Genomic DNA, 25424 nt, shown 5'->3' on the forward strand with positions numbered 1-25424 from the left:
ATAAAGGGAGCGATATAACGCACCCAATACAGGTTGCCCAAGGCCAACACAAATACCATTGTAGAGAGCAGTAGCCAGAGAATTCCAAGACCCAGTAGGTTTGTTGGAAGAAGTGCAAAAGATAAATTTGCAAAGCCAGAATTCCAGGCATGCGATACCTCCTGTATGGTCATGCCGGGTGCAGTAATAGTCGCGCCAGGATGGGTAGGATCTGCTATAATGCCCTCGACCAGCCATATCCATTCTCAAAGAAAATTGAATGCCATCAAATTGACCATGCACATAGGGGTCAAAGTCAATGGGCAACCCCGTGATGGTAAGAACATCCAGCAGAGTTATGCTCATCTGCCCAAACCGGAAATCGAATGTATTGCTGGAGGTGTTCCAGAAGCAAAGAGCGGCAGCTAGCGGTGCATGGCTAGTATTATTGGGAAGACAGAAGCATAGATCGATGGTTTGGGTGATACCCACCGCATCCCATCGGGCCAAATCTCTCGCTCGGACCTCCTGATACCAAATATTTTCCTCGGGAGCGACGGTAGGCCAGTAGCCCACTTTCCTCCTTGGTCCCCAACTGCTAAAATCACCAGGCACCTGCCGAAGAGCCGCTATGGGACGACGGATGGGAAACCCATAATAGGCCATAGCATCATCTGGCAAACGATCGCGAGGTGTGGGACCTAGACTCGCTTGACTATCACCGCCACCAAAGCCCATCAGTCGACTTCTCTCCTCTCTGGTCTGACTTCTACATCGAACACTCATGTTAGTCCGCCAGGCGAATGCGGCTTTCTCACTGATTTCATCTGCCTGATCGATAACGAATGGTTTCTTGGATGCCATTTCTAGGTCGCAAGGAATACTTCTCCATTACACCTTGATTTATAGCTCAAATATGTTTGGAGATTAATTTATTAGTTGGGCCAGTAAGTGGCCCTAGTTGATAATTAATGAGTCATTATTCCATCTTGAGAATCGCATCTAAGGCGACAGTGAAGATACTTCTCCAATACGCCTTGATTTATAGCTCAAATATGTTTAGAGATTAATTTATTAGCTGGGCCAGTAAGTGGCCCTAGTTGATAATTAATGAGTCATTATTCCATCTTGAGAATCGCATCTAAGGCGACAGTGAAGATACTTCTCCAATACGTCTTGATTTATAGCTCAAATATGTTTGGAGATTAATTTATTAGCTGGGCCAGTGAGTGGCCCTAGTTGATAATTAATAAGTCATTATTCCATCTTGAGAATCGCATCTAAGGCGACAGTGAAAATATTCCACCTTTTCCTACCACCGCAGGGCCAGCATAGTGGCCTGATGTTTTTTAAATAATTTTAAATAAAACATGATTAAAACCGATGCGGTTTTAGATGCTAAAGTTGCAGCAAAATATGGTGGTTTCTCTTGGTCACACGTCATGATGACGATAGCCATGATCCAATCATCCTCTTTGGCATAAGACTCGCGAAGGATTAAATGAAAGCAAACAGTTTGCTATTTTGCATCTTATTTCGCCAAGTACTATAGGCCTTGATCTAGCCAGGAAAGCGGCTCCAACACCTACATTTGAGAAAATCAACAAAGAGCCAGCAAACAAGGCAGATACTTGTTGCTATACACATGGCGAAGCTACCACCAAGGAAGAGAAGGATCCTCATTCGCTATCAAAAGCAGTCTCCTTCGCATGGGGGGCACGCTAAAGTTTTGATTGCCTACAACCTGCCCAAGTTTCGCTAGATCCATGGGGGGCAATAAAGTTGGCAAAGGAAGCGTCAGTTCATGACAAAGGCATTTCAGATTACGGCATTCAAGCTTTATGGCCTATTTAGAGGCCTATATGGAAACAGTCAAGCCAATACAAGTGGTTTTGGAGCGACAACATTATAAGAGTAGTGCTGATTCAAGACCTCTTCATTCAAGACGAAGACCTTTGACTTCGAGGTCTGGGGGGCAATGTTTGGACCCAAAATTAGCATTTTGGCCTGACAAGGCACGTCTTGGAGAAATTGAGCCAATGTCAGTGGCTCAAGCTATATATTGTCGACAAGTTCGAAATATATATTTAGAGGCTAAATAAAGCCTACTATGGAAGCATGGAAGCATGAAAAGTCAACTTTAGCACATTTTCCTACTTCGGCTAGGAGAAACCGAGCTAAACAAGGAAGGAGGGGCGGCAGACTAACCAAACGAAATTCAAATGAGCTGAAAATTTCCAGATTAAATCTAGAAAGCCCAATGATCATTTCTTATGAAGAGTGCCAGAGCTAGTTTTGAGTGGAAGGCCTTCAAACAATCAGACAATTTCCTTGTCTAGAGAGGCTTGGAAAACTGGACCTGTAAGAGGTCCAGCAGCGTTTTCGGCCCAACCACTATATAAAAAGCTCTGAAGTTTTACCATGGTGATCTACACTCATAGTGGAACATTTCTTATGAAGAAGTCATGGTCAAAATCTGAGTGCTTGATGGAGATAAAATTGAAGGAATAAAGGAGCAGAAAGTACTTCCTTATCTCCAAAATTCATCATTCCTTATCTCCAATTATGCCTCCTTATCTCCTTATCTCCGAAATTCATCATGCTTTATCTCCAATTATGCTTCCTTATCTCCAAAATTCATCATTTCTTATCTCCAATTAATGCTCCACTATCATTTGTTTAATGCTAAACACCTTGGCATGGTAGCCTATAAATAGAGGTTACAATGAAACACTTAAAGAGACAATTCACTCATCAATACATCTCTAAGATGATCTAAGTCTCTCTAGAGCAAACCTCTCTAAGAGCAACTCCTCTCCTTCTTTTTCTCTTACCGGTGATCACACTCCTAATCCTAGTCTTCTCAGAAGCCGACTTTCAGTGCCACCAAACCCTCTGTCAACGTACTTCGGTCCTAGTCTCCTCGGGAGCCGATTGTAGTACCACGACCACAACGGTTATGGAACCAGCCAAGCTAAAGTCACGCTTTAGCAAGTTCTCTCTACTTCCCAGTGGTTCTCGCTCTGCTCGATCTACAACATCGAGTATCGATTGTGATTTTCAAGAAGATTAGCAAAAGTCCTCACCACGAGGCATAAAGAATCTCACGACGAGGTTGGTGCTCTCCTCGTCTACAATTGCTTGAAAGAAGTCAGGTCAAGGGACACCCCCGACGACCGCACCCGAACGGTGCTGACACGCCCGCGCAGAAAAGAGACTGTTGACCAGCTGCAACAAAATTGGAGCCAAACAATTGGTAGGTTGAGCTTCATCACATTCTAACCGATCTCAGGATAATAAAACTGAGAAAGTTAACCTTTTGTTTCTTTTCTGCTAAGTGCTAACTTATGTGTCTGATTTCATTGTCAGGGAAGTGGAGCATCGCAAACTCCCAATGCGACACCAACTGAGTCAAGCACCGGAACAACACCAACTGCTACAACACCAACAGTTGGAGCAAATTGTTGATGTTTGAATCTTTGAATGTTTGATAGTTGATCTGCAGGTTTGAGTGTTTGACAGTGTTAATGTTATTTGTCTAGTTGAGAACTTGAGATTTTGATGTCATGAACAGGTTATTTGAAATGTTCATTACTTGATTTAGTGAACAGATTATGAGTGGTTTATTTTGTTGATATTTTGATAGTAATGGTTACTCATTTTAGGACAGCTAAATTTGTCCACTTTGGTCGAAAATATGTGAAAAAATAGAAAGTCGAACACAACCGAAACCGATCCGCACCGCACCGCAAAACGGTGTAACCGAAGTAAGCGATGTATGTTTTAAAAATGCGGTTGCGGTTTTAAATATAGCACAACCAAATGAAGCGGTTCGGTTGCGGTTTTGGCCTAACACCGATCCGCACCGAACCGCGCCCACCCCTAAAAAAATCTATACAAGGGCGAATGGTCAATCCAGCTATAAGTGACTCGTCAAAAAACTGATTAGTCAATTGGAGATAGACACTTTCATAGCAATTGATGAGAGACATGCAGCTTGGAAGCTTAGAAGCTGTAGTTGTAATTGCTTAATGTTTAAACACCTCAATTCTAGTCAAGTACTTATTTGTGACTTGCAAGCGTCTACATAGCAATGGGATTTTTTTTTTTTTTTTTTTTTTTTTGGTGAGAAACAGCAATGGGATAGTTAAGTTGCTTTCTCCTATTATTGTCGTGTTTGTTTAGTCCAACGATCCTTAGCTACCAAACATCCAAACCTAACCCTCACAAAACGATGGAATTAGAGACAAAAGCCAACTAATATAACCAAACTGAGGCTTATTTAATAACATGATGAATGAATATTGTAGCCTGCAAATGCTGGACCACAAAGTGATTAGGTGAGCAGAAAGAGAAGCATTCCCAGGCATTGGCATTCATATTCTGCCAATATAATAGCCCACATTGTATTAATTTCTGGTAAATTATTGCCAACAATGGTTTAACTATTCTTAGTGCCCCACTAAAGTATAGTTTTATTATGAAACAGAGTTGAGTTGCTTCCCAATTCCAGGATGCATGATGACTCAGTAAGGCAGGCTTAAATATCATATCCATAAATCCAAATTCCTATAATTAAGCAAATAAACTCTACTGAATCTGTTCATGCTGTTACACAGTGCCTTTTGTTTAATTGTCTAATTAGTCAAGTTATAACAACTAACAAGATAGGGTTAGTAATCATTAACATTTTGATCTTTTCTATACTACTTTTGCGGTGGTTCTTTAACAATTTCAATTCAAAAGAAATATTGTCAGGAAGCTGAAAAAAGTCAAAAACAAAGTCACATTTTCCACATCCAAGAGACAAACACCATGTGCTTGACTGCATAGATTTGTAGCACCGAGATAAATCCTGCATAGGTTTTCTCAAGGGGATTTCTCAAGTCATGCCAGCTTTTTGGCTGAGAATCTTAACTGGGGGTTTGTTTTAATCAGAGGTTCTGTTTCTTCAAAGTTTATGTTTACTGATCAAGAATTGTATAACAGAAGCTAGGAAGCTAGGTTCTTTAATGGAATTCTAACATAGGTACAGTTTAAGACAGTCTTCCATACAACTATGTATAATATATTCCCAATTCTTTTTGTAGTTGAGGCAAATGCAAGATATTCTATTTGTTAAAACTCTAATACAGTTAACTCTGTCAACACTTAAACCGCCTGAAATTGTATTAGAAAAAAAAAAATCACAAAAAAATGACAGAGAAAAACTCCTAAAAATACAACTTAAGATGTTGGTCAAGTTAATTGTTAAAGTAGAAATGCCGAAACATAAATAATTGAAAGTTAATTGTTGAAGTAGAGATGCCGAAACATAAATAATTGAATCCAAACTGTTTCGATAGACAAAATTGGGGGATACATTGAATTTTAATTGTTGAATTTTTGTGCATATTTACCAAGTAGGACCAATTTTTTTCAGAACTTGATTGATCAATGTTCGGTTCAGATTTTAGTCATTTCATAAGAGATGGTAGGGATGAAAACATGAAAAAGATAATGGTATACTTTTTTTTGACTTCTCAAAGAAGATGAGATCTGCAAGTCTTTGTTTTCGTCTTCAGATATATGGAAGCATATCATCATTTTCACTCTTCATAATATTTGCAGACCGTTCAGAAAGATTTTAAAATCACAACTAAGAACTTCAGTTAGTTCAGCAACTCATCTAATAGTAAAAATAAAAAAATGTAAAACGGCATGACTCATCATTATAACGAATTTAACACTTTGTTGTTCATCATAGCGAATTTGACACTTACCTATTTTAAAGTGTAGTGTAAGTATTAATATGTGATCGAGTATGAAATGCCGAAATCGGTATCTTATTAAAAAAGAAAAAAATTATGGAACAAAAGAAAAAGTTTAGTTGGATTAGACATGTGTTAGGAAGAGAATGCCAGCAAAGCAAAAGCCCTCAAAGGCACTTCCTTTTCTCTTACGCCAATAACTGCAAGTTACTGAGGATTCCTTTCTCTCTTTCTTTCTTTCTCAGCTCTCACATCCCCCCCCTTAATAAATCTAATCTTCCATCTAATAAAAACAGCATCTTCTGAGTGGCTGTGGCACCAAAAGGATTGAACTTTGTCAGATTAGGGTTCTTATTACTTCATCATTGCAACACAATCTCTCAGATTTCAGAACCCAAAAAGAATCTGATTCCGCAGACTTTAATTTCCCTCCGGATAAGGTACCGGAAGCTTCACATTTCCCTTCTCTGCCTGCAACTGTTTCTGCATGTATGTATATATGACCGCCCGTCCTTACCCATAAAACAGTTAAAAATCAGTGCTCCTCTTATTATTAGTGTTCATTTTCTCTTTTTTCGATTGATTGTTTTTTTTTTTTTTATGTTGAATTTTTTTTGATTGTGGGGATTTGGGGTTATCTACAAGGTAAAGCACGGATTTTTGGTTGTTTTGGATTGATTCGTTGATGGGTTTTTCTGGGTTTTTGATTTTGGTATTAGTAGCTGAAGTATTGGTGTCTGATGTGGTACTTTTTCAGGAGGATCTGATGCTACAGTTTGCAGTTCTGGATCGATTCCTTGATGGGTTTTTCTTGTATGATTATTTGTAGTTAGGCCCAGAAAGATCCTGATTGAAATTCATTTTTTCCATTTTTTTATTTTGGGGATTTAGCTTCTGAATTACAGAGCTTCAGATTGATTGGATTTTGGTATTAGTTACAGCTTTAAGTTTTTGAATTGCTGAGCTGTTGTGGGAAAATGGAGGGTCAGGTATTATTTGGTGATGAGATTCCTGTGAATTTACCTAGAGAGGAAGACGAAGAAGAGTTTCGAAGTTGCTGCGAAGATGATGAGGTTTGGAAGGAGAACGATGAACCTGTGAAGGTGGAGTCAAAAGATGATCTTGATGAGTTTTCGGTGAAGATGTTCTTCAAAGGCATTTCTGTAACTGGGTTTGGGGACTCCAGTGTTGGGCTTTCTGGAATTGGAGTTGTTATGGAAAGAGCAGCCAATGTTCCTGTAATTCAGGTGCAGAAAAAGCTTGATTTTTATGTGGAGGAGCCTGTGGCTGACTATCTAGCTCTGATGGATGGTTTAGTGGAAGCTGTGCAGAATAATATTCGCCGGGTGTACGCATTCACAGATTCTGAGCTTCTCTATGACCAGGTGAGTTCTTCATTGTTAAGGAGTTATGTATGTTCAGTCATTTTTTGGTTCCTTTTGTCGAATTTGAAGCCAAGAGTTTTCCTAATTTTTTATCTTACAGCTACATAAGTTTCTTTTCTATCTTGGATTACTTTGGAATATAAATTTGGAATTTTTCAATGACCGTCAGTCCACTCATTTTCAAAAGTTTATTGCCAAATTTCCTATTGCAATTTCAGTAATGTCACTTCTTGACTCCATTAATTAAAGAAATGAAGAGTTTACTTCTTATCAGTTTGTTATCCTTTTCGTACTTGTTTAACAGCAGAAACTTTTATAGGTCCAAATGATGGGTAATACCTTTTTCTTTACCAAAGGGCATTTGAGTGATTGCTCCTGATGATTAGTACACCTTTCTTCATTTGTGTTATAGCGCCAACATTATTCAAATCATCTTATTGCTTGTCAAGTTTTCTTTATTGGCTTGAGTTTTTGACAGGTATCAAATGAGGAGAAACTTGATATTCCCCTCCTTGTAGCACTGAGGGAAAGGATCCTAGAACATGCCGGTAATCTTGAAGCTTTTGTTCTGAAACTTGTCCCTACTGTAGATCTTGATCGACCATCAAAATTAGCCCAAGTGGCAATCGGAGTTGTCTCTTTTCCTGCTAAGGGCGTTGAATCACTTGAATACTGTTCCATCTGTTGTGATGATAAACCATCAATAATGATGATCACTATGAAGTGTTCTCATGAGTACTGTTCGCATTGCATGAGGACATATGTTGATGGGAAGATACAAGCCTCTCAAGTCCCCATCAGGTGCCCTCAGCTCAGATGCAAGTATTACATCTCCACAGCTGAATGCAAATCTTTTCTTCCACTCACTTATTTCGAGTCACTGGAAAAAGCCCTTGAGGAAGCAAATATTCTACATTCGGATAGATTTTACTGCCCATTTCCAAATTGTTCTGTCCTGCTCGATCGTTCTGAATGTTCTTCAGCTAGTGAAAGTTCATCAATTCAGTCAGATAACAGCTGCATGGAATGCCCAGTTTGCAAGAGGTTCATCTGTGTAGATTGTGGGGTTCCTTGGCATTCTTCTATGAGTTGTGAGGAGTTCCAAAACCTCCCACTGGAAGAGAGAGATTCTGCAGATATTACCTTACATCGCCTGGCCCAAAATAAAAGCTGGAGGCGTTGCCAGCAGTGCCGTAGGATGATTGAGCTTACTCAAGGTTGCTACCACATGACATGCTGGTAAGATCACTATCTTTTACATACGAAGATTTCTTTAAAGAAACTGATTTATTGAATTCAGATTCAGAGATCGGGACAGTTAAGTTAGTCCGGTAATGAATCATTCTCTAACTGAGCAACGGAAATTAGTAGCTTGTGGTAACTTAGATGTTAAGCAGCATGTGTTGCAAATACTTTACTTATAGGATCACACAGATGTACAAGCTTGTAATCGGAGCAGACTCGGGCAATATGGGCTCGATTTACTATGGTCCTAATTCTTATGTTACACTTAAAAGAGTCAATTACACCGGAGTAGTGAAAGATGGAAACTAATTAATACATGTTAGCATCTGTCTTTCTTTTGGATGGCATCATTTGATGAAGTGATTTAACTTCTAGGAACTTTTGGGAATATCCAATGCTTTTATGCATAGGCACTTGTATAAAAAGGAAATATGAATTAATTCATATTAGCTGTGATATTTCTGTGACCACATTTCTAATCAACCAATGGTAGATATGCTCAGTGTAAAGTTTACTTTCAAATAGAAGTTCTTGAATCTATACTGAACCTCTTGCTCATTTCAGGTGTGGCCATGAGTTCTGTTATGCTTGTGGTGCTGAATATAGAGATGGTCAACAGACGTGTCAATGTGCCTTTTGGGATGAAGACAACCCTGAAGACTTGGTCACTCAGTCTATGCAAGAATCTGAGCAGTGGGCATGGGAAACATTCAACTCACTTCCTATGATCATGGATGCATACTCAGAGCAAGAGAGATCACAGCTGGCACTGATCCAAAGGTTCCTAGCTGGGGGTTTCAGTTTAAGTGATCACCACCCTTACCAACCAGCCCAATCTCCGCCTCGCTGTACAGATGCCTATGTAGATGCCATGAAAGATCTCCACCAGCTTCCTTGGCTCGAGAGGTTTGTTTCTGTTATAAGTGATAACTACTATGAAGAATATATCCAATGAATAATAGGACTCCAACAATAATCTGCATAGCTTCCCAACAATACTGTAAACGTGGTTAAAGAGTTCCTCGCTCTATTAACTCTAGTTTCATGGTCATAGAGAAATTAGTGGCTCTCGTCCTTTTGAGATTCATAATCATCATGACCATCAAGGTCCCTTGTATTACCTCAAAGAGAAGCATCTATTCTTGACAATCGCTTTCTTCTTGAAAGAAGAGTAAAAAAAAAAAAAATAGTGAATTGGAAGAACATTTCTCATGTTAGTGAATGGAAAAGACATATTTTCATTTTAAGCTGCTCTCTCTGAGATAGATTGGAAACACTGTAAATACTCATCAAATCAATAGTTGATTGTTCTCTTTGATTACCAAGAAGTCCCTGAAATATGTCATTTATCATGGTTGCTTGAATAATGTGAACTGAGCTTTAGTTGCCCCCCATTACATCATGTGTGATAGAAAAGGACCACCCTCCCCCACTTAACAACTGGAACAAGTATTCATCATTATGATTATTTGGTGGTGTTATTGGTTTTGAAGAAATCGAATGGAGTACACACCTCTTATTTTGGATGAGGGATAATAGTGCTTCAATGAAATTCACATGTTACATGGAAGTTTCTGTCATGGAATGGGAGCAGTGGCTTCTATGATACCTTGAAGTAGACAGTAACCATATCTGCAATTTTTTTTTTTTTTTTTTTTGTCTCCCATATATTTTGGCACTACAGCATTTTTGAATTCAATTCAAGTCAAATCCGAGTGAACAAGCCTACAAGCCAATCTCCTCTTGCTGCAATTACCCCACAATCTATAGGGTCTAAGCTTTTACAAAGGCTTCGGTAAGGGAGTAGTATTTGTGTTTCTCCCATGTAGGTTTCTATTCTTTGGTGAGATTTAAGCCACTCGATCTAATGTTATAATGGAAATATAGACGGCATGACTAGAGTATAAGACAATCTTTTAATTGAATGGCTTGTGTTATTTTTTAAGAGTGAATGAACTAAGAGGATGATCGAAGAAGTAAAAGCTGAGCAACCATTTGCATATTTTTCTAAAAGTTTAACCTATACTAGACACATCAGCATACAAACAAAATAGTGTGAGGGAACATAGACCAAAACTCACATGATGAAACTAATTAATACATCAAATGGGAGAAAACAGTACATCGAGACATTTTATAATTGGGCAATAATCATAGATCAATGATCATGACCATAAGTATAAATATTAGGGTCATTGACTCAATGCACCAAAATCAGCTAAAATTATCCCACTTACCCCAGCAATAAATTTTTATTCATTCTAACCCAATTTGAAGTAAAATGACAATTCTAACCTTAACCTAATTAATAAATTAGTTTTTATGCCACTCTCCATCTCTCTCTGCAGCACGACACACTCTCTCTCTCCGGCACGATCTCTACCGGTCTCTCTCTCTCTCTCTCTCTCTCTCTCTCCCCTTCGCCGGAGAAAGTTTCCCTGCGACGTGGCCGGCTAAATCTCTAACTGGGGAGGAGGACGAGGTCGCGCTTCACAAGCCTCCTTAAAGCTCGCCAACGTCGAAGCCTTCCTTCCTCCTCCGGTGCTCGTTTCAAGTCCACCTCGTCGGTGTCGAGCACAGGAGCTTCTCGGAGGATTCTGGTACGGGTTATGAAGGTTCAAGAGTTTGTCTCATTGGGTCGGTTGGGTCGCTGGCGTCGTGCCGTCTTCTGATGCTAGCGCCGGGATCAATCTGATTTTGAAGTTTGGTCTGAACTGAGAGGAAGTTCATTAAACATCGATGTCTGCAGTTCCAAATTTCACATATCAAATGTACGGTTTTAGACTTTTAGCAATCATGCTTTGGGCTATTGGTACCGAGCCACTGTTTGTCTTCTTTAATTTTTGCAAGCATTGATTCAATTCCAATATCATCAATGCATGCCTCACAGGCTCACATGTGAAGGGCATACCCAGTGGAACTAGTCATGAAAAGAAAGGGAACAAGCGACGTCCCTCTTTTCTTTTCTTCTTTTTTTTTTTTTTTTGGGAAAATGGAGGTAGAAGGAAGGAAGGAAAAAAAAAATTATTGGAGGGCAATACAAGGCTATTGAGGGGCAAACTTTGATTCATTAATTAAACATCGATGCTTGCAGTTCTATTGGGGGCAATAGAGGTTTATTACCCCTCTATTGGAGGGCAATAGACGGCTATTGGAGGGCAATAGACGTTTTGAATTGATGTAATCTCCTTGTTCTTTTTTCTGTAATCAAAGTTTTATTTGTCTAAATTTAAGGAGATTAGTTCCTATTCTGGCAACTGAAAGTCCTATTGGGAGGCAATAGACGTCTATTGGGGGGCAATACATGGCTGATAGTCATCTATTGGGGGGGCAATAGACGTCTATTAGGGGTCAATAGACTATTGGGGCAATAGACGTCTATAGACGTCTATTAGGGGTCAATAGACTGTTGGGGCAATAGACGTCTATTGGGGGGCAATAGACCTCTATTGCCCATCTATTAGGCGCAATAGATGTCTATTGGGGGCAAAAAAACTTTCCGGTGAGATTTTCAGCAAATTCCGGTGGGCAGCAGCCGGTGACCGGAATCCGGTGAAAGATGACCGGATTCCGGCGAATGTTGACCGGATTCCGGCGAAAGTTGACCGGATTCCGGCGGCCGGTGACCGGGCTCCGGCGAAGTCTCTCATGGTTTCTCTCTCTCATTAACAAAGGGATGAGGGTAAAATGGTATTAAAAAAAATTAAGAAACAAAAAAAAATCTTAATGGGGTATTAGAGAAGACCTCCTTAGAGTGTTTTGGGTAAGAGGGAATTAAAAAAACTTAATGGGGTAAGTGGGAAAAAATCTCTAAAAATGGGGTAAATGGACAAAAACCCTAAATATTAAGTTTTGTGGGACTTTAATTTCATTTTCTTTTTCTTTTTTCTTGTCGAGTACATATAATAATAATGTATCCTCTCGGAGTTCGATCTGTCGAACTAGCTAAGCTTCTTATCAAAATACCAGCTCACTGGGGTAGAGACTAGGGAGAGAGAAACAGATATTGTTTCCGAGATCTGAGACAGAGAGATGGATATGGAGGCAATTCTTGATGAAGAAGTAATCCCAACTCTTGAATTTTCTAGTGAGTTTTTAGCCTCAAAGCAAGGGAGTGGGGAATGGAAAGCTATGAGGAACAAAGTGAGAGAGGCATGTCAGAGTTATGGTTGCTTTCTGCTGTTGGTGCGGGAAGAGACAAACCCCATCAACTTACGTGAAGAAATGGTGTTGGCCATGAAGGGTTTGTTCGATCTCCCTGAAGAGACCAAGCAGAAGCACAAAAATACGAACTCTTTCCATGACTACCAAGGCAAATCCCCCAACGTTCCATTGAGCGAAAGCTTTGGAATTGATAGTTCAGACCAGATTGATGCAGCTCAAGCCTTCACCAACCTCATGTGGCCTCAAGGGAACCCTGCGTTTTGGTAAATACATATTTTTTATCTCTTGATTTAATTATTATTATATTCATGCCTGTAATCTATTTGGTTTTAGACTTGAGATCATTTGCATCTTAGTCAGTGGAGAGCGTATATTTACTTTGAGATCTTAAATTAAATGAAACAAGATTTGCACATAGATCAAGGATTTAGATTGACAATATCTTCTGTAATATAAGATGTTTTTGTTGTATATGTACATATTTTTCGAAAGGGATTTCTAGCTAGAGACCCTCACGATTTATATGAAAATACACATTTTCTTTTGATAATATGCGCTAGTGAGATAATGAAATCAATGAGCTCAAAGCTGATGGATTTGAACTACTTCACCATTGTCAAAATGATTTTTGAGAGCTTTGGCATTGAGAAGCACTACAAGTAGCACGAGGAGAGCACCACCTGCCTTTTGCGTTTGATGAAGTACTACAAAGTCCCCACTAGTACCCAATCTGACGACAAAAACGCAGCATCATCGGCTGTCGTCGGTCAGTCGCCTCACACAGACAAAAGTTTCATAACAGTTCTTTACCAGATTAACCAAGTGCAAGGTCTAGAGATTCTCACCAAACAAGGCAATTGGGTTCAAGTTACTATCCCAAAAGGAGCTGTTGTGGTCTCTGTTGGCGATTCAAGGTTTGGAGCAATGGTAGACTTCATGCTTCAAGACACAGAGTGATCATGAGCAGTAATAGTACTGTAGACAACAAATCAGAAGACAGGCACTCTTGTGCGTTGTTTGGATTGCCGGAGGAGGAGTCGATGATCCAACCGCAAAATGAGCTTGTAGACATGGAGCATCCTCTGCTGTATCGGCCATTCAACCTCGCCGGATTCTTTAAGTACATTACCACCAATATTTATGCTCTTTCTGATAATCCGCTACGAAATTATGCTGGAATTGAACTAGTTCCGCATAATTGATGTGTGTTTCACTTAGCTTTTAAAAAAAAAAAAATTAATAAAACAGATGAGTAGCCGGAAGCATCTGGCTAAATTTTCTAACTAACAAAAAAAAAAGTAACACAACCAACGAGTAGGGAACATAAGACCTAACTCTTTGAGAAAGAAACAAGAATAGCTATACCGATCCAAATAAGTGAAATAAAGGACAAACATGTAAGCCAGACTAACGAAAGTGAAAATTAGGAAGCTCCAAATAATCCCTACGCCAAGTAGATTGAACAGACTCATAGAGAACATTCCACCAAGACCAAGTCAAACCATCTGTAGAACATATACAATGACAACTGACAACTATTATGAAGAACATATCCAATGAGTAACAGGAATCCAACAATAATTTACACAGCCTTCCAACAATACTATAAATGGGGTTTAAGAGTTTCTCGCTCTAGTAAATCTAGATTATGGTCCTAGAGAAATTAGTGCCTGTTGTTTTTTCGAGTTTCATAATCGATCGCTGTGACTATTAAGGTCCCTTGTATTAGTATATTACCAAGAAGGGAAGCACCTAGTCTCTCTTTTTTTGTCCAAAAGGATGATGTCAAGCCATCAATGATTCATGACCTGCCCGCAAGGGCTACCATACATGATACAACAACCTAAATGCAATTACCGCTAGTAATAAAAATAATCAAGGGTATAGAAGAAGCTCGTCCTAACATATTCAGAAAGTTTCCAGGACCAGCCTGCGCAAAGGTATGACAAAAATGGATCACACTTCCCCACGTAAATGTCTTAAACGACGAGAGGTTTAGCAACTTCCATCCAAAGATTGAGAAAGATAGCTTAAGCAATAAAGGAACCTTTTAGTTTGCGAGGTCGTTACCCGACAAGAAATCTTTCATACTTCATATGGGCATTTCTTTTGAATTACCTTCACGTGGATGCGACGCCGGATCTGCAGTACGGAACGGATCTCGGTGATTTCAGAGAAGAGGATACAGGCCCGACATGGCCGTAGTACCCAATATCAATTGGCTCAACAATGGGGACTGGGTACTACCCATCATGGCCTCGGCCTCGAAATCGATTCAAACATCGGAGGTCTTCAGAGCTGCTTGACGGGGAGGCGATCCACCTCTGATGGCTCCGTTTCTGGCGTGGCTCGGTCACCATGGACGGAGAAGGTAGCAGCTATGCGCTTCGTCGACTCTTTTTTCTACGGGTTTCGGATTTGGATACTTGGAGGTTGGTTAATTGGGATGCAGCTCTGGTGTTGCAGAGCAGAGACGGATTTCCAGTTCGGCGGCGGCTAGAGAGTCGATCTTGTTGGATCGGAGTTGGCAGAAGCGACGGCTGCTAGATGCTGGCGCCTCACCCAAATGGGTTTGGGTGTCCAGATCAGATCTGGCCAAGGTATTGGGTTTACTGGAGGCCCAAATCAAAAAAATTAGTCCTGTTGGTTGAGTTTACTTCCTACATGGGGCTGAATAGCTGGAAATTGGGCTCAACTAGTAAAAGAATTCTTGGAATTTTATGCGCCACAGAAGAGACATGAACAACCTTGGAGTTCCCAAAACCAGAATCCACGAACCATGACTACGGCTGATATTGTGTTTAAACCTTCTAGCCCTTTTGAGGGGCAAAGAAAGATGTAGTTTTTCTTTATATTTGCCTATAACTATGTCCTAGTTGTATTGTAGTTTATAGGCTTGCTTGAATAAGTGAGCACTGGTTGTATAATGAATGGTCTAGTCCTTATATACTATATGGTACCCCCACAACCTCTTGTCCATCTTTGAATGACATGTAATGGCCGTTCTGGCTTGAGATTATTAATGACAATCATTGATGGATTGATTAAAAAAAAAAAGATGATTTGTCGAGGTTTTCAATGAACTTAAAATAATAAAAAAATAAAATAAAAAGTCTTCGTACAAACAACAAGAGGGTGAATATCATGTCAAATTTGATGTTTAATGATAAAGTGTTAAGAAAAATATTTCTGGATATGGACAGAGGAATTGGTCAAAACTCAATAATTCAGTTTTAACTTTATACCAGCATAACTAGATAATTAGTATTGGCCTAATATAGTGTGCATGTTTCATATGCGAGTTTCTAAAATCCAGGCCACATACTAGACAAAGAAACAAGATCGAAATGCCCTCACTTGGATTCCCTTTCTTTCTGAGTTCATTGTCAGAGAAGTACGTATTCTAGCTAGCTAGTTGATATGTTCTTGTTTTATTGTTTGTTTTGTGTTTGTACTTCCTTTTAGCGAGAATTCTACTATGGATCATGGTCCACGTGGACCACGGTTATATTTGGCGCGTGCTGTTCACGCGCGGTTTGCTGGCGAGTGGAATATGAATATGAGGTTGTGGGTCCCATTGCTTTCGTTAAAGCGTCGGATTTGGGCGACTTTTGTACTCTTTATCGATTTTCAACCACCTGCAGAAACAAATCCGTTCAAATCCTCCTAAATTCGATTTCCGACCAGATATAGTTCCAAGCTGCTTTCTACTGCGGCGGCCGCTTGAGCCGGAAGATTGGTTGGTCGAATCCATGGCAGTAGTGAGTGATGCGGCAACGGCGGCGGGGTGTCCTGGTTGTTGGCCCAAGAGGCCTGAGAGCGAGTGGAGATTGGTGAGGGGTTAACAGAAGAAGAGAGCGAAGAGGAGGAGAGACAAGAGTGCTTGGGGGAACGAGTGGTGTGACCAGACGAAGTTGATGATGAAGGGGTCGATGAGGTGGCCTCCGCCGCTTCCGGCTCCGAGTTTCCATACAAGAACCCCAACCCTCTCAATTTGATTCCTAACAGATTAACACGCGATTTACGTGTGTTTCTAGCTCTAATTACCTTGAAATTAACGAATACTCAAGTATTATTTTGTAGTATTACTTTGTTTTCTTCATTTGTAGGAAATTATGATCAAGAGAGAAAAAAGACGAAAGAAGTAGCGAATTCAATCAAAAAGTCAACTTCTGACTAAAGGACAAAAAGTCAAATGGTTGACCATTGGGTCAACTAAGTCAACTTGGCCCAATAGCAAGAAATCCAGAAGCACAAGACCCAGTTTTTCTACACCCTAGGCCTTTTGGCCGAATTTGGGAGATCTCTCCCTTCTCACCTCTTCTTCTCTTTTTCATCCCCCATTCTTCACATGTAAGCTTGCACAAGGAGGAGGCACACACATCTTTGGTATCTAGGCCACCATCTCTACACCATGGCTTTCTAAGGGTAGCAAGAGAAGCCATGAAGTTATGGTAATAGCTACTGACATGCTTTGGCTTGACTTTCATGGATTTCTCCTCTCTTTCCCTCTTCTTTCTCTCTCTTATTTCTTGCTTATGGTGTAGTTTGATGTTTATTGATATATACTTGTGTGCGACCTCTCATGGTTTTAGGTTTTTGAAAACTAAGTTTAGTTTTGTATGGTTTGTTGAGGAATTAATAAAATTGATGTTTATTCATATAATTTATATACTCTTGCTTTAATTTCTTCACTCTAGATGTGTGGTTTAGGTTTCCCCCCTTTAATCTATGTTTGGTGTGTTGAAATTGGAATATTGAATTGAGGAATTTATATTTCAATTTAAATTATGGCATAAGTATGGTGCAATTTGCCCATTGCATATCTCTATTTCCATTTGGATTTTTTTAGATTGTGGTTCTCCAATCACCCAATTTTGGGTATTATTATCCTTGATTGTCAAAATAGTATTCGGAATTGTTTGGTAGGGTAATTGTTATCACAAGTACTCTTTTCGACCTTATTATTTGTGGTAATGGTTGCTAGAGTGTGTTACAATCGATTGTCGAAATCTAAAGCATTTAGTTTTGAGCACTTATGACCCTAACAAGGCATAAGATTTAAGACTAGTATAGGGTAGCCAAAACCTTAAGTATCTTTCTTCTTCTTCTTTTTGCTTAGGGTTTGACTACTAATTCATGACAATCAATTTAGCTTTCTTTTCAATCTCTTAATGCTAAATGGAAATCCGACAAAACATTTAAAGCATCTTTTGAATTAATCATCATCATTCCATATGATTTTGGATTTGGGTGGAGGACCTTGAATTCCATGGCGACCCTTGATGCGATGCACCTCATCCTTCTATCTATCTTATTTTTATGTTGTAGTTAATTAGTTAGTTTATTTTTCAAATAATGAAAATCCAAAAACATTGTGACTTTCCAACTACCATTCATTTGTAAATCCATGTGGACGTGAGCATTACAAGCACTTTTGTGTGTTTCACGGCCCTATCTAGGCCTTGCCCTACGTGACTTCACACAAAGTCATGCTTGAATGAGGCTCTGTGCCTTGTTTAGCATTTTTTCTATTTTTATTTGTTTGTGCAAGTGATTTTTGGTGACCTAGAACCATAGGATTCTTAGCAAGCTCGTAATGCCCGAGGTACGATAAACTGGGACGTAAATACTTCCTATCTTTGATGACCGTGTTGATTGTTACGCGATAGGCAAATGAAAAACGCTCAAATCACTACCTCACCACCACGATCAGCGATCATGATTCGATTATCTCCTGCATCATAGAAATCCAAACCCTAGAATCGATACAGATCCCAACTCCACCTGAAATTAACCAAAAACCCCCAATCTGAAACCCTAGATTCTTCTTTCACTCTTGTCAATTTCAAACCCTACAAACCCCAATTGAACGCAGACCTAGACCTACAAAGCTATCGGATACAAAGTTAAAGAGATTATAGAATGAATTAAAGTTCAAGTTCCGTTTCGATTGGAAAGACCGAGTGAGAGAATGAGAACAATGAGAGCGGGAGAAGGAGAACGATCGATCTGAGATAGGCTTTGTTTTATATATATGCATAACCAGCCGCAGTTAAATAACAGCGTGTGTCGGTCACCAACCGAATTTCGGCTTGGTGCTGGTGGACCTTGGTTCACAGAAGACTCTTTGTCCTTTTAGTTCATAAAGTTTTAAAGAGAAACCGTGCTAGATGTCAAGTAAACTCTTTCATCGGAGCTTCTTCGACCCACCTAAGTGGAAAGTTGGAAGCTCTTGGGCTTGGGCCATTTATAGGCCCAAAATAAAACTTACGCAGACGGTCCAGATGAAGAGTTGCTGAGATCGATGATCTACATCGCACTGTTTCAAATTTTCTTTTTAGTAAACTAATTTAAATTGATACCATTGATGAAAGGTCAGTGTCCTATGCCTTACATCCGTTGACGAACTTGCCCTTTGAAGTGTGTAGCTAATAAAAATAGGGTTGTAAAGTCTTATTCAGTTAACTAAGGAGATTGAAGTCAAAATATGAATGAAATTGCTAAATTTTTTACAAGAAGCCTAAAATAATGTAATTCTCACATCCAATGGTTGGAGTCTCAAACCTTACATTCGTTGATGGACTTGCCCTTTGAAGTGTGTAGTTAATAAAAAAAATAGTTATAAAGTCTTATTAGATCGAAGTTGAAACATGGATGAAATTGGCTTAATTTTTTTTACAAGAAGGTTAAAATAATGTAATTCTCACATCCAATGGTCGATGTGTCAAACCTTAAATTAGTTGACGGACTTGCCCTTTGAAGTGTGTAGTTAATAAAAATAGAGTTACAATGCCTTATTCGGTTAGATGTGATAATTACATTATTTTAGACTTCCGTCCAAAGTTGATCAATAAAAAATTAGAAAAATTAATAAAACACTAGCCACTTTCGTCATTGTTTCGACTTCAATCTACTTAGTCAAATCAAAGTTAGTTTTGTAACCAATAGGTTGACCGATGCTGTATCCACAAACCATCATGCCAATAATTTCACACAATGTGTAACTACTCGGTGAATAAATCTAAAGGGTAATCAAAATTTATCAATTTTGATTTGGTTAGTAGTAAGAAATACCAATTTGCCTATAAGTGTTGTATAACCTGTTCATTGCATATAGGAGAAGCCGACTGTTGGATGAGTGGATTACATTGTTTTATAAATGTGATAAATAAATTCAGCCAATTTAACCATAATTTCGACTACGATCCACTTGGTAGTATGACTAAACTAAACTAAATGTCCAGTTCACGTACATATCGCAATAACCTCACTAAAAACATACAAATACAATTTTTGAATAAAGAGAAGATTGAAATGTTTTATCATTGTTGCAAAAAATGTAGTCAATTTCGTCTTCGTTTCGACTTCGATCAACTTGATAAATCACAGTTACCTTTATAACCCTGTGTGTATCTTTATGGTTGTATAACTTGGACATTGCATATAAACTTATATGGATCTTAACGCGGTGAAAAATGAATTTGAAGAAATCGACAGTTGGATATGATTGTTGAAATATTTTACAATTATTATAAAAACTTTAACAAATTTTGTCATTATTTCGACTTCGATTCACTTGGTCAACTATAGTTAACTTTATAACGCTATATTTATACATAGATTCCTCAAAGAACAACCTCATTGAGATATAAAAAATTTGAGCAACCGACCATTTAATTTAATATGATCATTGAAATATTTTACAGTTATTGTACAAAATTTTACCAATTCCGTCATCGTTTTTGACTTTGATCCATTTAGTCAACTAAAATTACCTATACAACCAAAACTCATCACGGTTCCATTGTTCTTATGGAACTTTTAAACAAGTACATAGAAACAGCGTACGTGGCTGCTCGAACTTGAGTAGCCCATATCAATTATATGGTCCTTGACCACTGCACCGAAAGTTACCAGTGTTCGGTGTTTCCTTCACCTCTTTTATATTGGGAAACCGGTTTCGCCTGAACACCCAGATAGAGATCACTCATTCTTCGACGTCCTCCAAGGGGGAAATTGTTTAGAATCTTACGTTCAAACCTGATGGGATCTAACAAAGTAGTGTAAAACCAGTCTTGTTGAATTGTGATGTATGCCACTGTTTTCCTCTTCCAGATATGCTTGGTATGTTTTGTTTTCTCTATTATGTTGGTTTACTGGAATTATTGTTGGTTGGAATTATGGATGAGGACTTAGAAATAGTAATTGATAATGCTTCTTGTGGATGTTCTTTGATTTTGCAAGTTTTAACTTCTCATTACATTAATTTATTTTATGTGCTATTTTACTTTGATTCTTCATACATATATGCTTATGTGTAACTAATTTGGTCATGATCTGCTATGTTTCTCTTGCAGAACAGCGTATGATGTGAGTTTGAGTAATGACAGCTGACCTCAAGATCTCTTTGATTTCGTCTGCGGCAAACGCTTTCAAGTCATGGGAAAGGCTTGATGTGTAAGTTCCGACTGTTTAATATGACTCTTGCTGCTTTGTATGGTTTCTACTTTCCACTTCTTCTGTTTATTATTTACTAATTCTGGATACTGGTTTCCAGAGGTGGCATTATATCTCACTCTTTTGAATTGGAGGCCAAGATGAAAGGACTGTTTAGTGGTGCAACAGCTGTTATTACATTTCGCTTTCCCTCAAAGGCTGCTCTGCAGGTTGAATAGAATGTCCAAATTCCTTGTATAATGCGAGCTTTTCTTGTTTCCTTTAGGAGGCATATTCTGTGCATTTTCCCTTTACTCCTGTTCTTTCTTAGTAGGAGCCCTCCATTTAACGCAATGACTTGTACTTTTTCCACAGGAGAGTGTTGATGCTTTTATCAGCAGTGTTGTGAAAAACATAGGATTCAGCTAGGGAAAGCACGTTGCCTGTTTGATCAGAATATGGAAGGACCAGTCACATATACAATTGGTATACAGCTTCCTCCATTTTCTTCTATTATAGCTTCTTCCGTTTTTTTTTTTTTTTTTTTTGTATTTTTCCCTTCACTGCTATGTAATGATTGTTAAACTAGTTAATGAACCTGTTGCAGTTATACTTTCGATGAGAATACTCCACTTGTTGATGATCCAGAGTACATCTCTGCATTGGGTGAAACAATATTCAAGGGACTGCAAAGCAGAGATAAGGATGGGGTCTGGCTAATGCAGGTAAAAGGAAGGATTTAATTGAGTCTTACTATTTAACTCTTGAGTATCTCTTTTAAGAGAATGTAGCTAGTTACATTGACATTCCATTTGTAAATAGTAACCATGCCTTCTTATTTATGTTTCTCTAGATATTAGCACACGATACTTGCGCCATTTTTTTGGGGTCAAATACTTAAGTTATTTACTCACTGTGATTCAGGTTTCTTATTGTTAAGGTAAGCTCAACTCATTTCCTAATACTCTTCTTTTCAATTAAGAACATTATTCACTCATTTCCTAATTGCACTGATGGTGCCTACGTAAGTGGCCTCTTTTAGTGCAAGAAGCATGCATACTATGGAATAGTTTTTATACCCTCATATATTGTTTGTGCATTAGTCCCTAAGCATGCATACTCTGTGAAATCATAGTGATTATTTCTAGCCAAGTAAGCTGACTTGCCCCTCTGCTGCTTGTAGGAGAGAGATCTTTTTGCAGTTCGGTGATGGACCAAGAGAGATGATATATTGTTCTTATTTCAGATTAAAAAAGAGTGAAATGAGTCTCCTGTAGGGTTGTTTACAATAATTTGTGTTTACATATTTAAATATATATATTTTTTAAAATGGAATAAGGTTGTATTAGTGGGGATAAAGTTTTTGTGGGACCCATAATGGCAGACACCAAAAATATAATATGATAGTGGGTACTTAGGTTGTTGTCACGGCAGAAGGAAACCTTTGCTGATAATGGTGTCTGGACCGTGGCTATTGGTGTTATACACCAATGATTGGTACCCATTGACCAAATAGACACCATCAGTGATGGTGTCTAAAGACCAGATTTGTGGTAGTGACATCTATCCAATAAATAAACTGGATAATCGGATCAAATCTTTAATTCAATTATCTCCCAATCGTAGCAACAGATTTTTGATTTTAATGGAGGGGATGCATGCTTGACTGATGCAGGATGGTCTACACCAACAAGTGCGGCCTCCCCTCCTCCAAATCAACTAAAAATCCCTTGCTCTCTACTTCTTCTTCGATTTTCCCCAGTTTAAGTCTCTCTCAATCCAACTTTCAATTTCACCGCTCGCGGATTACCCATAGTTTGATAAATTAGTAAATTACCCATCTCCTCCATTTTTAACCCGTTGACTGAACGATCTTTTTTCCCAACACTGCTTAGTTTGACGGTGACGAATATTTTAAACGTGGGACTGATCTTGAGGCTCACCAAACTTAGAAATTTGGAGGGTGTGTGTGTTTGGTGGGGTGGTAAGGCTTTGGTCTCATATATAAGAGGTCAGGAGTTCGAGCCCCATCAAGGGTGGGAATGGGGTGGGGTTTGGTTTAAAAAAAAAAAAAAAAAAAAAAAAAAAAAAAAAAAAAAAAAAAAAAAACTTAGAAATTTGGCCAAAGGCTACCGATTACTAGCCACTGTTGCCAAGTGGTGCTTGATTGAAATAGTGTTTCATTCTTCCGTGACAAACTTTTACAATGCCTCTGATGATCACTGGGAATGGACTGAAGTTAGAAGGCATTTTGCTATTATATTATATTTTTTCTTGGTCTTATTATATTAAATTATAAATAGTACTCGTGCATTGTACTCGCCCTTGACAACCTAGATATTTAAATGTATTTGATGGCTCAACGGCCATACTTTTTTCTTTGGTACAAGTTACGTGCCATACTTTGACAGACCAGTACACACTGCGAGACAGTAATTTAATAAAAAAGCAAATATTGCTCATAGAAATATAGAAGATGTTTTCATTCGCCGAACAAACCGAAAAAATAAAAATATTTCGATCCCTAAAATCACTCTCTCTCTCTCTCTCTCATTCCAAATCGTTCTTCTCTCCTCCATTCTCATCACCACAGCAATCTCCACCATCGCGTCGCCGTGACCGCCGCGGTCATTTGCCACGTCATCACCATACTCGATTTGGCTCTCACTGGACCAGCCTCTCAACTATGCGCTAATCTACATCACCAATCCATCGCCGTTTTGGAGTATGGAAGATGATATAGAAGAGTTCTCTTCTCCCGAAGATACTAATTTCTTTGTCTTTTTCTCTTAATATTTTGGAATTGGGTTAAATCTTAGGGTTGATAACTACTCTTCAATCATTGTAAAATTTATGCGCATAAGCAAGCAGGTTTAACGGTTGATTAATCATTGGCAGAGTTAGTTACAATTTGTGTCTCGCCATATATGGTTTCCGCCTTTTGATTTTGGTTGCTTTGTTCCTTGGTGCAGCTATTGTTCAGGTCGCTATGCAATCTGCAAAACTGCAAGAAGTTATGAGTCTTTTGGTAGACAGGTCCAATTTTAGGGATACTTTTAGTCCCAATCTCATTTAGTTGCAGTTGACTGATTGTTCAGATTGTAAGCTTCTTTTTTTGCTTCTCTGTATGTGGTCTGTACTTGAGCAAGATAAGAGTCTGTGAACACCATAAATTATATGTTTATTTCAAAGTTTGCCAAATTTGTAGCAGATGTGCATCGGTCAACACAATATCAAACATCCTCTAGTAGTCCTAAAGTCCCATTGCATGGAAGTGGAGTTTTAACTTCTCAATCATCCTACCATAGCATTGGAAGAAAAAAGAATCATATTTCAGATGTTCCAGCTTCTGTGGTCTGTACTTGGTCGTCATTGGTATACAGTCCCTGGTGGAAGGAAGGTATGTTAAAACTTAAAAACTCAACATTTTGCTGGTTTTGTCAGTAACTCTGCATAGATCTAATACTAGTAGCAATTAGGGAGTCAGCTTTTTCTTAGGTTGATGTTAATACATATGGACAGTTTAGAAGGCTATAAAAGTTGATCATGGATTGTTATTAATTTCTGCCATTATAGTTACGATCACAAAGTATAATGTCTGTTAAATCCAGCTATTGTTCTAATTTCTGCTTACAAAAGAAACAGGAGTTTATAAGCGTTTATTTACATACATTAATATTTTCGTGTGCGTTTATTTATATTAGTTCTAATGCTCTGGTGTTTGCCATCAGGTTTATGTTGGAAACTGGGCAGGAATTGACAGGTCAAACAGCCCACAGACTATGCTCAAAGGTATTTGTGAAATCAATAGTTTGTCCATATTTTCACTATCTTTATGAGTGTATGACTGTATGTGGCTTACACATTAACAGGAAAGTTGAAACAGCCTGTGAACTGTGAAGGCCAGAAAAAGGAAAGCCAAAAAATAAAAATAGATGAATTTCATGCCATGACGGGCATTAGTTGTAATTGGAACTGGTATGGGTATAGGAAATACAGATTGGAGCCTATTAATTTTTTTTTTTTTTTTACAAAATAAATGAACATTGACACCGTTTTAATTGTGACTGCATGATAAAAAAAAATTAATATAATATAATGTTAGACACCAATCAAATACACCGAGGAGAATAGGAAATGGTGTGAACTGCCACTGTAAAAGCTGACACAGCAGTTTTCGGCAGGTGTATTTTATTCAAATGTTAAAGCAAAATATGATGAGAAAGAACCACCGATGTTGAAATGGTGGTCTATGCAACAATGGAAACTGCTCCGTAGGGGACTGACATGTGATTAGTGGCTGTATTGTGGCTATTGAAGATATCGGTGGCCTTTGTCAACAATGAGCACAGAAACTTGATGGTGTCCTATAGCTATAATTCTAGTAGTGTTAGTCGCCTCAGTGACTCAAATCTGTTGACATGTCATTGCCTCCCACTTGGGTGGATATAAGAATTTTCAC

At 38.6% G+C, this 25424-nt stretch overlaps 1 protein-coding gene, 1 long non-coding RNA gene and 1 pseudogene across 3 annotated transcripts; all 3 read left to right on the forward strand.

The window, feature by feature from the left end:
* Positions 1 to 5896: 5896 nt before the first annotated feature.
* Positions 5897 to 9606, forward strand: LOC133728931 (E3 ubiquitin-protein ligase RSL1). Of its 2 annotated transcripts, none has more exons than XM_062156386.1 (4): positions 5897 to 6218; positions 6487 to 7114; positions 7593 to 8353; positions 8924 to 9606. In XM_062156386.1, the coding sequence occupies exons 2-4, from the start codon at positions 6707 to 6709 to the stop codon at positions 9312 to 9314; spliced, it is 1560 nt and encodes a 519-aa protein (XP_062012370.1). In that variant the 5' UTR covers positions 5897 to 6218; positions 6487 to 6706; the 3' UTR covers positions 9315 to 9606. The 2 variants fall into 2 exon arrangements, with proteins under 2 accessions (XP_062012370.1, XP_062012371.1); XM_062156387.1 differs by having other exon boundaries at positions 5897 to 6169.
* Positions 9607 to 12232: 2626 nt separating this feature from the next.
* On the forward strand, positions 12233 to 15537 carry LOC133732617 (2-oxoglutarate-dependent dioxygenase AOP3-like; annotated as a pseudogene).
* A 5546-nt stretch (positions 15538 to 21083) lies between these two features.
* Positions 21084 to 22253, forward strand: LOC133729260 (uncharacterized). The gene is made up of 4 exons (XR_009856319.1): positions 21084 to 21192; positions 21338 to 21448; positions 21570 to 21687; positions 22146 to 22253. It is a non-coding gene; the product is annotated as an uncharacterized LOC133729260 (long non-coding RNA).
* Positions 22254 to 25424: the final 3171 nt, after the last annotated feature.

The sequence above is a fragment of the Rosa rugosa genome, chromosome 2 (assembly GCF_958449725.1).
Source record: "Rosa rugosa chromosome 2, drRosRugo1.1, whole genome shotgun sequence".
NCBI lineage: Eukaryota > Viridiplantae > Streptophyta > Magnoliopsida > Rosales > Rosaceae > Rosa > Rosa rugosa.

Excerpts from the sequence above, each read along its gene's own strand:
- LOC133728931 (XM_062156386.1), top strand. The coding sequence starts at position 6,707 with ATGGAGGGTCAGGTATTATTTGGTGATGAGATTCCTGTGAATTTACCT. Across the intron at positions 7,115-7,592 it reads CTGAGCTTCTCTATGACCAG|GTATCAAATGAGGAGAAACT; the intron begins GTGAGTTCTTCA and ends AGTTTTTGACAG. Across the intron at positions 8,354-8,923 it reads TGCTACCACATGACATGCTG|GTGTGGCCATGAGTTCTGTT; the intron begins GTAAGATCACTA and ends TGCTCATTTCAG.